Consider the following 13962-nt stretch of genomic DNA (forward strand, 5'->3'; position numbering starts at 1 on the left):
GGCTCGCGATCCCCGGCGCTGAGGCCCGAACCGAAGGACAGACGTCTACGAGGCCAAAGAGGTGACGTACGCCAGGCGGCCTTTAATGTGAGAGCCGTTTGGCAGACGATAAAAGCGAGTGGCGACTTCGACCGGGGAAAAGGCTCGCGCTCTCGTCCCGGGCGAGGGACGGACGCCGGAGCGGAAGCCCCTCGTCGCTTTCGGTCGGGTGCGGGTGAACGGGAAAGGATTTCGTCCACTCGGGATGGGGGAGATCCCCCCCCGCTCCCCCCCTTCGGGAAAACCCGACGGTGGATTTTCGGATGGCCACTGGGTGACCGGGGGTGGGTGGGGGTCACGCGGCTTAGGGCGCGTGAGGGCGGGCGGCCTCCGTACGGAGCTCCTCCGTCGCCGTCTGGTGAGCGCGGAGCTGTTCGAGGGCCTCCTTGGACAACGTGACGACGTGCGTCTCCTCGGGCCGGGGGCCCCCCGCCTGGGCCGCCGGGATCGGGTCCCGCGGCCGCTCCGGCTGCGGGGCGAGGAAGGTGAGATCGGCGGCCGCCGCCGCCCCGCCCCGAGCCCCCTCGGCGGGACCGGGCGCGAAACCGAGGTCCCGCCCGGAGTCCGTCACGAGGAGCTGAATCTCCCGCTCTCCGGAAGCGGCCAGTTGGTACTGCTGGAGCTGAAGGCCATCCCCGGCCTCCTCGGGGTTCCCGCCGGCCTCCGGGAGGCGCCTCTCTTTGACGTGGATCTTCGAGTGAGCTTTGAGGTTGTCTAGCCGGGAAAACTGGAGGTGGCACTCGGGGCAGGAGAAAGGCTTCTTACCCGTGTGTAATATACAGTGTCTCCTCTTAGCGCTGGAATCGGAGAAGGACTTCCCGCATATTCCACAAGTATATGGCTTTTCTCCTCTGAAAGAGAAGGATTCGGAGGGAGGGGAGGAGGAGGGGAAGGGAGGAGGTGAAAAGGCAGAGACGTTTCGAGTCGCTGGCGGCGTGAAGACGTCCGGACGTGAGCGCTCAGAAGCGGCGTGGGCTACGGGCCGCGGGTTCTGATCCCCCCCCTCCGCCGCGTGACGCCCCCCGCCCCCGGGACGAGACACCTCCCCTCCCCGGGCCTCGGTCCCCCCCTCGGCCGAACGGCGACCGAGACCGCGACCGCATCGTATCCGCCCCGGCGCTTCCAACGTAGCAGGCGCCTAACGAGGACCGTCGGCAATGGGAGGAGGGCAGCGCCTCGACCGCCGTAAGCGACGGATAAGCCCGCCCGCGGCGACGCGGCGACCGCTTTGGGGAGAACCCTCGGGTCTGCCGAAGACCGGGCTGCGTCGACCGTCGTTTCGGTCCCAGATATCGTGTTGGGGGACGGTTGGGAGCATCGGTACGCGGTCTCCGTCGCGCTGCGGTGAGGGCGGCGGACGGCGGGAGGGCCTGTTTTAAAGCAGTCTCGCCTCGTCCGACCCCTCCCCTGCCGCTTCTCCGTCTCCTCCCGGAGAGGGCCCGTTTCGTTCCATTTGTGGGCGATGAGGAACGAATTGTCAGTCGCTGGGGCTGGGGATCTCTTTACCACGCTACCGGACCCCGGGCCGCGGGTTCCGATCCCGGCTCCGCCGCCGGGCGGCCGGGGGACTCCGGGCCGGTCCCCGAGCCCCTCTGGGGCTCGGGGACCTCGTCGGGAAAACGGGGATTGAGACCGTGAGCCCCACGCGGGACATCACTATCGTCGTCCCCAGGCACCGGTCTGGAGCCGGTACAGCTAGATAACACAATTCCCCGCCTCCAGACTCGAAGCCCGCCGTGGGCAGGGATCGTCTCCCTCTCACGCTGAACCGGACTCTCCGAGCTCCCGGTCCAGTGCTCGGCGCGCAGTACTGCTCCGCCTGACCCGACCCTAGCGCCGTGGAACGGCCGCTACGTTCCTCTGGCCTCCCGGTACGTTCGGTCCCCACTCGCCCTCCCCGTTCTGGCAGGAGGGGGAGGGATCTCCGTAAGGTATTCCCGCCGGCTCATTCGGGAGCCCGGAAAAACGCCTCGGTCGCGGGAGTGACCGTGACGGCGACGGGCGCCTCTTCCTCTCTAGTCCGCTGAGTCCCCGCTCCTGATCTGGAAATCCGGTTTTAAGGGCCCGCTCTCGAGGGCTCTGGAAAGAAAAAACCAGCCCGCAGAGAAGCGCCCCGCCCTGGGGGTCGGCGCCCGGGCCTGGAAGGCGGAGGGACCCGGGTTCTAATCCCCGCTCCGCCCGTCTGCGGCGCGACCCGGGCGGGTCGCCTGACATCTCTGCGCCTCGGTGACCTCGCCTGCGGAATGGTGCGACCGCGTGGGACGGGGGGGGCTCTGTCCAAGCCGATTAACGTGGATCTGCCTCAGCGCTGAGACCAGTGCTTGGCACAGCGTAAGCACGGCGATCGGAACGCCTTTCCGTCGGGCGACGGGGGGGGGGGGGATAAATTCCCGTTCCCAAGTTCCCTGTCGAGAGCTAGCTCCCCTCTCCCGCGGGAAATCTCCCGGTTTGAGTCCCAGCGCCCGCATCGCCGGTCTAACTGGGATACACGGGGCCGGAGAGGCGGGAAGACGTGATACGGAACGCTCGGCCCGCGGTTTCCGGTGACGCGGGATCGCCAACCAACCTAAAAGCCTAAGACGACGCGATTCCCCGGCGCTCGGATCGGAGCCGACCTGGATCCCGTTTGTCTCCGGCGACGGGGGCTTGTCGCCGAGGAGCCTGGCAGACCCCGGGGCGGACCCGATGGGGGGGGGACACGCGCCACCGTCGGAAAAGGGACCGCGACTCGTCAAACGCCGCCCGGACTGTACCGGTGGATTCTGATGTGAGTCTGGAGGGAGCTTTTCGCCGTGAAAGAATTGCCACAGATCTCGCACGTGAATGGCTTCTCGCCTAGAAGAAGAGAAAGACGAGTTCAATTTTAGATCAGAATGACAATAAACCTTAAAGATCGCTGCCCCGATTTTCTACCACATCCGCCCCGGCGGGAACGGGACGTTACCGCGGCTGTTCTGTTTCAGAAAACCGTCGAAATCCCCGGAGGGAAGGAGGAGCGACCCGGTAAGCTTTGCAATCCGCGCTTCTAGATCCTCTTCCTTCCAAAAGCCCGTGACCCGACTGATGTTTTTAAAACTGAATCCTCGGGGGAGTCGGTCGGCGGGGGATCCCGCCACCGGAACGGCGGAGGGTCGGACGGTCATCTCAAAGAGCGGTCCGCGAGAAAACCCGAACCGAACGGAAGCCGATCGCTTATCTTCCATTCAACAGTATTTATGGAGCGCTTACTACGCGCAGAGCACTGTACGAAGCGCTTGGAACGGACCATTCGGCAACAGATACGTGCAGCACGCTCCACTAAGCACCTGGGAGAGTCCCGCCCAGAAGGGCGGACGCGCGTTCCCTGCCCGCAACAAGCTTACGGTCTGGTCGGGGGGAGGGAGAGGCGTTAATGTAAATAAACGGCAGACACGGACGTAAGCGGCGTGGGGCCGGGCCGGGGGACGGATTAAGGGAGCGAGTCGGGGCGGCACAGAAGGGGGGAGGAGGAGGGCCGAGGCGGGGAGGAGTCACCGTCCTTAAGTCGGAATGCGCTCTCGCAATCTAACCGAGCGGCTCTCGCGCACGGCGGAAGAGTCTCCCGGTCTGGGGGCCGAGTTCCCCCTCTCCTCGGACGTCACGCAAAAAACCGCGGCGGGTGGCGGGGTCCTCGTGGGGCACCTCCGACGTGCCCGGGGCCGTACTGAGCCCCTACGAGCCTCTATTCCGAAAAGAACGAGTGGGACGGGGCCCGGGAGTCGCCGCGACGGACCCCCGACCGGGGAACGCGCTACTAAATACGCCTCGGCCGAACCGCCCACGGAAAACGCGGGAGGACTATTCTCTCGCCGGAGGTTTCCGTCAGAATTCCGGCAGCCCATTAGGCTCGGGAGGGTCTAGAGAGGAAAAGGCGACCGCCGCGGTCAGAAGGTTCCGGAGAGGGCAACGGGACGACGGCAGTCCGCCGAACTGGACGTCACTCACCCGTATGCGTCCTCAGATGCTTCTTTAACTGGGACGCGTCCATGAATTTTCGATGGCAGTGGTTACATTCCGGCAGCGCGTGGCCTTGTCGGGAAAAGAACACAAAAGGGGCTCGGGGCACGCAGATCTGGGTTCGGAGGACCCGCCCCCCTCGATACTTCAGGGAGAGATGTCGGCCGATCCTTTCCACGGTGCCTATTTCGCCCATCCCCCCTCGCCGACTTCCAGAAAGACCGCAAAATCGATTCGGGGGCTCCCCGAGGCATCCCGTTTAATTAGTCTGGGGAACAACTCCCAGCCCGGCACCTCCTGGGCAGGAGCGGACCGACTACAGAGAGAGACGGGGGCGCCTAAGGTCGCTCCCACCTGGGCGGCGCCGTCAAGTATGTTAAATACCCCCTTGCGGGGGGGTCTCTCGGCCCTTCCCGGGATGACGCGATCAACTGACTGTTAACGGCCGAGCTTCGCACGCCGCCCTCTGGCTCGGGTGGCGCTAGGCCCGTGCCGGCTACGGGCCGACGCGCGCGGCGCGACCCGCCCCCGGGAGGAGGACGCCAGAGGCAGCCGTTACCGACGTGGAGGAAAAACCAAAGAAAACGCGGATCTCGGACGTGCCGGGGTCAGGCGGCCGGCCGGGATTTAGCGGAGCCGATCGTCTTTACGCGGTTAACGTGTAGGTGGGTCGATTCACCCGTAGCGCACGTTGATATCGCGCCCTCCGCTCGCAGGTTACTATTTTTCCCGAGTTTCACGACTCCTCATCGCTTCGAAGACTCTACCGGCCTCGTGCTGGCCGACGTGACCGTTCTTCCCGTCCGAGTCCGCGGGAAGCCGCGCTTCCCCCAGCCCGCTCTGGCTTCGAACGTGTTTACACGGACTCGCTCCGATCGCGGGTCTCCCACGTCGTCCGACGTCGCCGCCGAGCCGGCCGCCACGTCAGGGCTAACCGGCGATTTTTTTAGGCTCCCGGTACGCGTCGACCACCGCGCTGAGCGCTCGGGTCGGACGCGGGCCCCGTCCCAGCCGGGGCTCGCGGGAGGAGGGGGGTGAGGGAAACGGAGGTGCAGAGAGGCGAAGTGACTTGCCCCCGGTCACCCGGCGCAACGGGGATTAGAACCCAGGTCCCTCTGACTCCCGGGTGCCGCCGCCTCTGACTGAGGCTCCGGAGGCTTAAACCAAGCAACTTTATCAGTAACAGCCGCGGTCTCCGGTAAGTGCTTGCTAGGTGGAAAAGCACTCTTCTAAACACCGGGGGGGGGATCCCGGGCGATCGGGTCGGACCCCGTCCTCGCCCCCGGCTCCCGATCTGAGCGCGGGGGGGGGGGTAGGATTTCACCCCCGGTTTACAAACGAGGTAGAGCGAAGCGTAAGCGACCGGCCCGAGGTCCCGCTGCAGGCAGACGGTGACGCTGGGGTTCGAGCTCGGGCCCTCCGATAAGGTCCCGCCGCCCGACCGCGTCGCTTCCCTTTCAATTGTTTTCTTAGTTAAAAACCAGAAACCGACGGAGCGACGGAGAGGGCCGGTTCCCTGCCGCTCTCGATTATTCAGTCGGCAAGCTTCCGTTAAACACCGTGTCGCGCCCATCCCCGACGGAGTGAGTCCAGCTTGCTTTCGGAGCCTTCCGGTTCGCCACGTCCAGTTCTTCCCGCCCCCGGATTCCCACCCACCCGTCCGAGGGTGCCGAGCTCGACTTCTCCACGTTTCCCCTACCTGTATGAACTCGGTAATGGCTCTTTAGCTGTCTCTTCTGGCTGTAATATTTGCCACACTGATCGCAGGTGAACGACTTCTGCCCTGCAGAAGAAATGACGAGTCACCCGAGGCGGCGAACCTCCTCAGAAACGTTCTCGCCAAACGGCCGAGGCCGACGGCGGCCCGGGTCGGGACGCGCCGTCGCGGAGAGGAGGAGAGGCGGCGGACGGGGCACCGTCGCGCCGTACGACGAGCGTCGCCTCTGCCAACTAAGACGCGGATCTATTTTATTTCAACTCAAAAGAAAGGGCTCGTGGAGGGGGGTTTCGACCGACGGGGTCCCGGAGGGGTTCCGAGGCGGTCCGGGAGGACCGCGGAACGGCCGAGCGGAAGCGGAGCGAGGGTGCCCAGAGGAAAACGGAAAAAACCCGAAGGAAAACCCAAAAGACGCCCGCCGGTGGTTTATACCAAAGCTGGGTTCCACTGCGGGTCTCTCTCACCCCCTTCTCTCCCTCTCTCCCTCCCGCCTCGGCCTGCGGCGGGCCCGCGTCCGGGGCCGGTCAGGGACGGACCCCATCCCTCGCTGCGTTTCCAGGAAGGAGCGCGGCTGCTGGAAATTCATTCCATCGGTCCTATCTCCCGAGCGCTCCCCGGGCGCAGGTCGCCGTACGAGGGGCTCGGAAAGTCCGGTCGGGCCGCCGGACGGAGGCGACCCCCCTCCCCGACTCCTGCCCGCCCGCTCCTCTACCGACGCCGCTGAGAAGCGGATTGGGTCGGGTCCCGGCGGCCCTCCGGGGGGACGGGGTGGGGGACCCGCCGATCCCTCCGGCTTGGAGACGGCGGGGCGGACGGCGCAGGGGAGGGGAGGAGGCCCGCTTCGACTGGAACGCCGCCTCCCCACGCCGCCGGGGCCGGGGCGGTCGCGGGCCTCCTCCCCTCTCCCGGCGGCTTCCTACCGTGTCGGGAGGGCCACCCGGAGGAGGTGTTGGGGTGGGGGATGGGGAGATGGGGGGGGAGGAGGTCACGGGTTCTAATCCCGGCTCCGCCGCGCGACCCGGGGCGAGTGGCTTCGCGGGCCTCCTGGGCAAAACGGGGATTGAGACCGGGAGGCCCCGGGGGACAGGCTGGCCGAGTCCCCGTCTCCTTAACGATAACAGTAACAGATTGGGATTCTGGGGTCGGGATTAAGTTAAACCGGGATTTAGTAATCACGATGACAACGTTGGGATTTGTGAAGCGCTTACTATGTGCAGAGCACTGTTCTAGGCGCTGGGGGAGATACGGGGTCATCGGGCGGTCCCCCGTGAGGCGCGCAGTTAATCCCCGTTTTCCAGATGAGGGAACTGAGGCTCAGAGAAGTGAAGTGACCTGCCCACGGTCACACGGCTGCCAGGTGGCGGGGGCTGGGATTCGAACCCATGACCTCGGACCCCCAAGCCCGGCTCTCGCCGCTGAGCCGCGCCGCTCCTCCATTTACAGCGGGAGAGAGGCGGGGGCCCGACCCTCTACGCCCGTGCGGCTCGGGGCCAGGTCGCTTCGCTTCTCCGTGCCTCGGTCACCTCGCCCGAAAAGCGGCGGTTAAGCCTGGGGGCCCCGGGTGGGACGGCCCGCTGCCCCCGTGTCCGCCCCAGTGCCTGGCACGGCGCCTGGAACACGCTTGAATACCACGGCTGTTTTAATTGAGGAGAACGGGAAACCTCGAGGTCGGAGGGAGAGGGGCCCATTCGGGAGCCCGGCGGCACACGCCGCCGCCGCGCCCGTCGGGCGCTCGCGACGGGCCGAGAGCCGTCCGGCGGGCGGCACGGACCGCGTCAAACCCGGGGCCGCGGCGCGGCCTCAGAGCCGCCGGGACCGAGGGGCGCGCGACGCCTCCGCCCGGTGACCCGGTCCTCGAGACCCGGGACCCGGCCCGGCAAAGATGCCGACCGGGGCGGAGCGTACGAAGGGAGCCGGGGCGGCCTCCCCGACCGGCCCGTCGCCGCCTCCCAGGTCCCCCGCTCCCGCCCCAACCTTCCTCCCCCTCCGCGACGTCCTAACGCGACGCCGGTGTCCGCCGGGCGCCTCCCGGGCCGGGACGCGCCCCGGCGATCGCGGAGCCGACGGGCGGCAGGAGGCGGGATCGCGACCCCCCGACCCCCGGCCGCCGGGCCCGGGCCCCCGCCGGCGAGCCGCGCCCGACACGGCCCCGACCGCCTCCGCCCCGCCCGGACCCCGCGCCCGGCTCGGGGCCCGGGGGGCTCCGACCCCGCTCCGGGATCGAAAGCCACGCGCCCCGGGCGGGCTCCGCGAGCCCCAGGGCGGCGGCGGCGGCCGGCCGCGCCGACCTACCGGTGTGCAGGCTCATGTGCTCCGAGAGGGAATGTTTCGTGGTCAGGGCCTTGCTGCAGACCGTACAGGCGTACGGGCGTTCTCCGGTGTGCATCCGGGCGTGGACGAGGAGGGAGTGCTTTTGGGCAAAGCCCTTCCCGCACTCGTTGCAGCGGAAGGGGCGCTCCCCTAAAAGCGAGGACAGAAACGATGGCGCCGGCGCCGCCCGGGCGTCGGGAGCGAGGGACGCCCCGCGGCCGCGACCCGCTACCTGTGTGACTCCTCCGGTGGACGGCCAGGAAATGGTTGTACTTGAACACCTTGCCGCAGTCCGGGCAGCGCGCCTCGGGGCCGCGGCCCCTCCTCTTCCCCGCCGCCCTCCTCGGCGCCCCCGGCTCGTCGTCGTCGCCGAGCCTGTAGTCGTCGAGCCTGACCGAGCGCCGGGTCCGCCGCCCGCTGCAACGGCCGGGCGGCCCCCGGTCGCCGGGGCCCTCCTCCCGCCCGGCGGCGGCCGTCGCCGGGGGGTCCGGCCCCCGGGGGGTCCCCGGCCGTCGGACGGAGAGGTCCCCCCTCGGCGGCGCGGGGGCCGCGGCCGCCCCCGTCCCGCCGGCGCCCTTCTCCTTCCTCGGTCTCCCCCTCTTCCGCCGCGGGGGCTCCCCGGCGGCCCCGGGGGTCCCGGCGGCGCCGCGGAGGTCCGGGTAGGCCTCCACTAGATCGTTCACCTTCAGGAGCCGGGCGGCGGCCAGGATCTGGTCGGTGCATCTGTCGTCGGCCCGGAGGCGGCCCGTGTACATGAACTCCAGCAGGATCCCGAACGTGGCCGCCAGCATCCCCTCCAGCACGTAGATGGACTGACCGACCTCGCCCTCGCCGGCGAACGTCGCGGAGAAGTACTCGCTGCTGGCGGCGAGCAGGGCCTTGTGGGCCCGGAAATGCACGTCTTCCACGATCAGGGTGATGTCGCAGAGGAAGCCCTTCTTCCTCTGCTCCTCGAAGTTGGCCAGGACGCTGTCCCGGTGGACCTCCGAGTGGACGACGACCAGCCGCCCCGAGGCCGCCGCGGGAGGGGTCGCCTCCTCCATCGCGGCCCCCGCCGGGGGAGGGGGACGCCCTGGACGGACGGGAGGGCGTCGGGACGCGGAAACGCGGGCCCGGATCCGGCCGGGGGGAGCCCCCCAAGCGCCTCTCCTCCCGGGAGGCGGCGGGTCGGAGGCCCGGAGGGACCCCGGCCGCGACAGGGACCCCGTCCCCTTCCCATCCCCCGGCCGCCGGCGCGGACGCGCGGACGAATTCCCCATCTGCGCGGGACCCGGTTCCGTAGCCCGGCGTTTCGGTGCCGCCTCCGGCTTCGTCGGCCAACACCTTCCGTCCCTCCGGGGCCGGCGAACCCCCCCAGCTCCCGGCGGGCGGGGGGGCGTCGCTCGTCCGACCCCGGCCGGGTGGCAGTGACCCGATCCCGACGGGGCCTCCTCCACCCCCCGTCCTCCTCGACCCCGCGGACCGCCTCCCCCTCCTCCCGGGGACCTCCGTTTCCCCGGCGGCGTCCTCTCCCCCCCGCCCCGACGGCTGCTCTTTCTCCCTTCCGCCTCCCGGCCCCCGCCCCCGGCGGGATCCCCCGCGTCGACGTCCGCCCGCCCGGCTTCGACGGCCGTCCCGTCCTCCCGGACGCGCCTCTCCCTCCGGCGCGCCGCGGTCCCTCCCGCCTCCGGGGCCCCCCCCGCCCAAACCGTCCCGTCCCCTCGGCCGTCCTCCTCCCCGGCTCCGAGCCCGCCGCTCCGGCGTGCCCTCGACTCCTCTCCCTCCCTCCGCCCCCACGCTCGGTAGGTCCCCTCCACGGCGTCTGACCCTTCTTCTCCACCCGGAGCGCGGCCCCCCGGATCCCGGCCTCCCCGCCGATCTCTCCGCCTCCCGTCCCTCCGCGCTCCGCCGCGCGGATCGTTTCTCCGGAAGACGGCGCCGCCCCCAACCTCTCGGGGACTTCCCGAGGCGGCCCGGCCCTTTCCGCCTCGGGCGGCGACTCCTTACCGGGCGACGGGCTCTCTCCGCCCTCCGGAGCGGGCGGCGGTGGCCGCCGAGCGTCCCTCCGCGTAGGGCGCCGGGCCGAGCGCCCGGGAGAGCGCGGGACGACGGAGCGGGCCGGCGACTCCCTGCGGCGAGGAGAGAAAGGCGTGAGGAACGCATCACGAGGGCCGTGAGGGTACGGCCGTCCGGACCGGGAGCCCGCTGGGGAAGGGAGGTGTCCGACGTCACGCCGCGCTCCCCCGAGGGCTCGGGACGGCGCTCCGCGCACGGTGAGCGCTCCGCGGGCACGGCCGACACCCCGGCGTTCCCAGCCGAGCTCGGGAGGGGTGCCGAGAGGAGGGAGGACGGGTCTGTCGGGTCTCTTCGGAGGCGGGGGGATTTCTGACGGGCCGTCGGCGCGCGGGCCGGGTCGGGGGAGGGAGGTCGGCGAGGGGGAGGGCCGAGTGAGCCACCCGGAGCCGACGGAAGACCGTCCGACGCGCGGCCCTCGGGAGTTTCCCGGGGGAGAAGCGGGGACCGGAGCCTTTTTCCGGACAATCATCCGGGCGGCGGGGCGGGCCGGAGCGGAGGGCGACGGGAGGCGGGGAGGGCGCCGAGGAGACCGGCGGGGCCGTCGAGGCGGGGGAGGGCGAGGGCCCGGATTCCAGCCGCCGAGGCGGGACCGACGGGACGCGGGGCCGGACCGGAGGCGCGCGGGCCGGACAGGATGGCGACCAGGGAAGTCGGAGGGACGGCGGGGCCCGGCCGCGGGACGTCCGAGGTCCGGAAGGCGGCGGGGGACGGCAGCCCGCGGAGACGCGGCAGGGATCGGGGCGAGGCGCTCGCTCAGGCGTCTCTATCGGGGGCTTAACCCGGGCCTACGGGAGGCAACCGATCCGATCCGTCGACGTGCTTATTAAGAGACTCCGCACCCACGGGCCGCAGGATAAATTCTACGGCTCCCACCCCACTCGCGGCGCCTACACGGTCACTCGTTCAAACGCCCCCGACCGACGACGGGCCGGAGACCAGGGTCGCAACTGGAATAAAAACCACACGCTTCGATATTCCGATCTGAAACGCGCCCGTCCTCTTCGGACACCCCGGGCACCCCACGAGGTGACGCGGCCGTCGGAAGGGACGAGACGCCGGAGGGGAGAAGCCCCCGCCGGCTCCCTTTGAGATCGCCGGAACGCCCCCTGGCCGGCCGCGGCGTCCGCCCTCGCCGACGCCCCCGCCCACCTCGCCGACTCCCCCGAGGTTCGCCGTCGGGCCGTCGTCCCGCCGTCCTCTCCCGCGCGCCGGGCGGTAGGAGCGGGCGGGGCGTCCGTCTGGAGGCCGCGCCCGGGGGAGCGTCGGCGGGGAGGGAGACGGGCCCGACGGGGCCGGGGAGGGAGAGCCGACGGCGCGGCCCGGGTCGCGGGTTCGGGTCTCGGCCCCGGACGAGTCGCCGCACCTCCCTGGGCCTCGGTCACCTCGGCCGGCAAACGGGGATCGGGGCCGCGAGCCTCGCGGGGGACGACCCCGGGTCGATCCCGGCGCTCAACGGGCACTCTCCTTAGCATTGACGAACGCCCTACTGTTGTTATTTTTAAACGGACCTCATCCGTTCGTATTTACCGAACGCTTCCTGGGTCCAGAGCACCGCACTACGCCCTCGGGAAAGCACTGGGTCCAACCGGCTTTTCCTGTAATGTCCCCCGGCCCTCCCCCCAAGCGCTCGGTACGGTTCCCGGCACGTAGTAAGCGCTTAACGAGAAGCAGCGCGGCTCGGTGGAAGGAGCCCGGGCTCGGGAGTTAGAGGTCGTGGGTTCGAATCCCCGCTCTGCCACTTGTCAGCCGGGTGACTGTGGGCAAATCACTTAACTTCTCTGTGCCTCAGTGACCTCATCTGTAAAATGGGGACGAAGTCTGTGAGCCTCACAAGGGACAACCCGATTACCATGTATCCGCCCCGGCGCTCAGAACAGTGTTCTGCACATAGTAACAGCTTAACGGAGACCAACATTATTATTATTATTAACGAATACCACTGTTGTTATTATGCGGACCTCATTCGTTTATATTTATCGAGCGCTTCCTGGGTGCAGAGCACTGTGCTGAGCGCTCGGGAAAGCACCGTGTCCGACCGGCTTTGCCCGTATCCCCCCCGCCCAGCGTTTAGTACGGTACCTGGCACACAGTAGGTGCTTAAAAAAATACCATCGTTATCATCACAGGGACCTCATTCATTTATATTTATTGAGCGCTTACTTGGTTCAGAGCACTGTACTAAGTGCTTAGGAAAGCACTGTGTTCAACCGGCTTTCCTTGTATGCCCCCGCCCAGCGCTTAGTACAGCGCCTGGCAGGTAATAGGTGCTTAACAAATATCATTATTATTACATGGACCTCATTCTTTCATGTTTACCGGGTGCAGAGCACTGTACTAAGCGCTTCGGAATGCACTGTGTCCAACCGGCTTTGCTTGTATCCCCCCGCCCGGAGCTTAGCGCAGTGCCCGGCATATACAGTAGGCGCTTGACAAATATCATTATCATCATCATTATATGGACCTCATTCTTTCATACTTATTGAGCGCTTACTGGGTGCAGAGCACTGTACTAGGCGCTTGGGAAAGCACCGTGTCCAACCGGCTTTGCTTGTATCCCCCCCGCCCGGAGCTTAGTACGGTGCCTGGCACATAGTAGGCGCTTAAAAAAATACCATTATTATGTTTATTATATGGGCCTCATTCATTCGTACTTATTGAGCGCTTACCGGGTTCGGGGCACTGTACTAAGCGCTTGGGAAAGCACTGCGCTCAACCAGTTTTGCTTGTACCCCCCCGCCCAGCGCTTAGTACAGTGCCTGGTACATAGTAGGCGCTTAAGTATTATTATTATAGGGGCCTCCTTCATTCATACTTATTGAGCGCTTCCTGGGTGCAGAGCAGTGTACTAAGCGCTTAGGAAAGCAGTGCATCCAACGGGCTTCGCTTGTCTCTCCTCCTCCCCACCCCCCCCCCCCCAGCGCTTAGCACCGCTCCTGACACATAGTAAGCGCTTACTAAAAACTACCATTAGCATTCTTCTTCTTCTTCTTATCAGAATTATTAGCGGGTTACCTCTCCCGAAGGGGCAGAGCGGCGGAAGCCCGGCCCGCCCGCACCGGAAGTGCCTGAGGCGACGCCGACGCCCTTCGCCCTACGTGCTGACGTCACCAGGCCGCGAGCGCGCCCTCGCAGCTGGCCCTGCCCCCGCCGCCTAGTTCCCCGAGGGCGGGCGGGCGGGCGCCCGCCCTTAGCCCTACGTGCTGACGTCACGACGCCGAGAGCCGGCCCACTTCGCGTGGTCCTCGGGGGCGGGCGCCCTCCCTTAGCCCTACGCGTGACGTCACCGCGCCGCGAGCCTGCCCGCGTAGCTGCCGCCCGCCCTTAGCCTTACGTGCTGGCGTCGCCACGTCCAGCTCGTGCCCGCTCTGCGTGGTCCCGGAGGGCGGGCGCCCGCCCTTAGCCCTACGTGATGACGTCACCGCGCCGAGGGCCTGCTCACGTAGCTGTCGCCCTCTCCCCAAGAATGACAGGAATTGTTAAAACGTTGCGCTGTACGGTGCGTGCTTATAAGAAACCATCCCTGACCCCAAGTAATAAGCGAGGTAGATACAATTCAATTTTATAAGGAACTGGTCCTGCCCCATGATACTAATTGTTAAATGCCGAGGTCTGCCCCCAAATAAAAATAATAATAATAATAATGACAATTGTTAAATGCTGAGATCTGCAATGCAATCTTCTAAGAAGCCGGTCCTGCCCCCAAATAAAAATAATAATAATAATGACAACTGTTAAATGCTGAGGTCTGCAATTCAATCTTATAAGAAACCGGCCCTGCCCCCAAATAACAATAATAATAATGATGATAATTGTTAAATGGTGAGGTTTACAATTCAATCTCTTAGAAACAGGACCTACCCAATAAT

General features: G+C 67.0%; 1 protein-coding gene across 3 annotated transcripts; it reads right to left on the reverse strand.

The window, feature by feature from the left end:
• Nucleotides 1–62: 62 nt before the first annotated feature.
• On the reverse strand, nt 63–13199 carry ZBTB24 (zinc finger and BTB domain containing 24). 3 transcript variants are annotated; one of them, XM_039914783.1, is made up of 8 exons: nt 13109–13199; nt 10028–10149; nt 8274–9113; nt 8024–8191; nt 5714–5797; nt 4003–4086; nt 2793–2874; nt 63–890 (listed from the first exon to the last, which is right to left on the reverse strand). In XM_039914783.1, exons 3-8 carry the CDS (start codon nt 9082–9084, stop codon nt 344–346), a joined length of 1776 nt encoding a protein of 591 aa, XP_039770717.1. In that variant the 5' UTR covers nt 9085–9113; nt 10028–10149; nt 13109–13199; the 3' UTR covers nt 63–343. The 3 variants fall into 3 exon arrangements, with proteins under 3 accessions (XP_039770717.1, XP_039770716.1, XP_028903514.1); XM_039914782.1 differs by having other exon boundaries at nt 13062–13171; XM_029047681.2 differs by lacking the exons at nt 10028–10149; nt 13109–13199 and having other exon boundaries at nt 8274–9445.
• Between the last annotated feature and the right edge of the window lie 763 nt (nt 13200–13962).

Source organism: Ornithorhynchus anatinus, chromosome 19, assembly GCF_004115215.2.
Source record: "Ornithorhynchus anatinus isolate Pmale09 chromosome 19, mOrnAna1.pri.v4, whole genome shotgun sequence".
Classification (NCBI taxonomy): Eukaryota; Metazoa; Chordata; class Mammalia; order Monotremata; family Ornithorhynchidae; genus Ornithorhynchus; species Ornithorhynchus anatinus.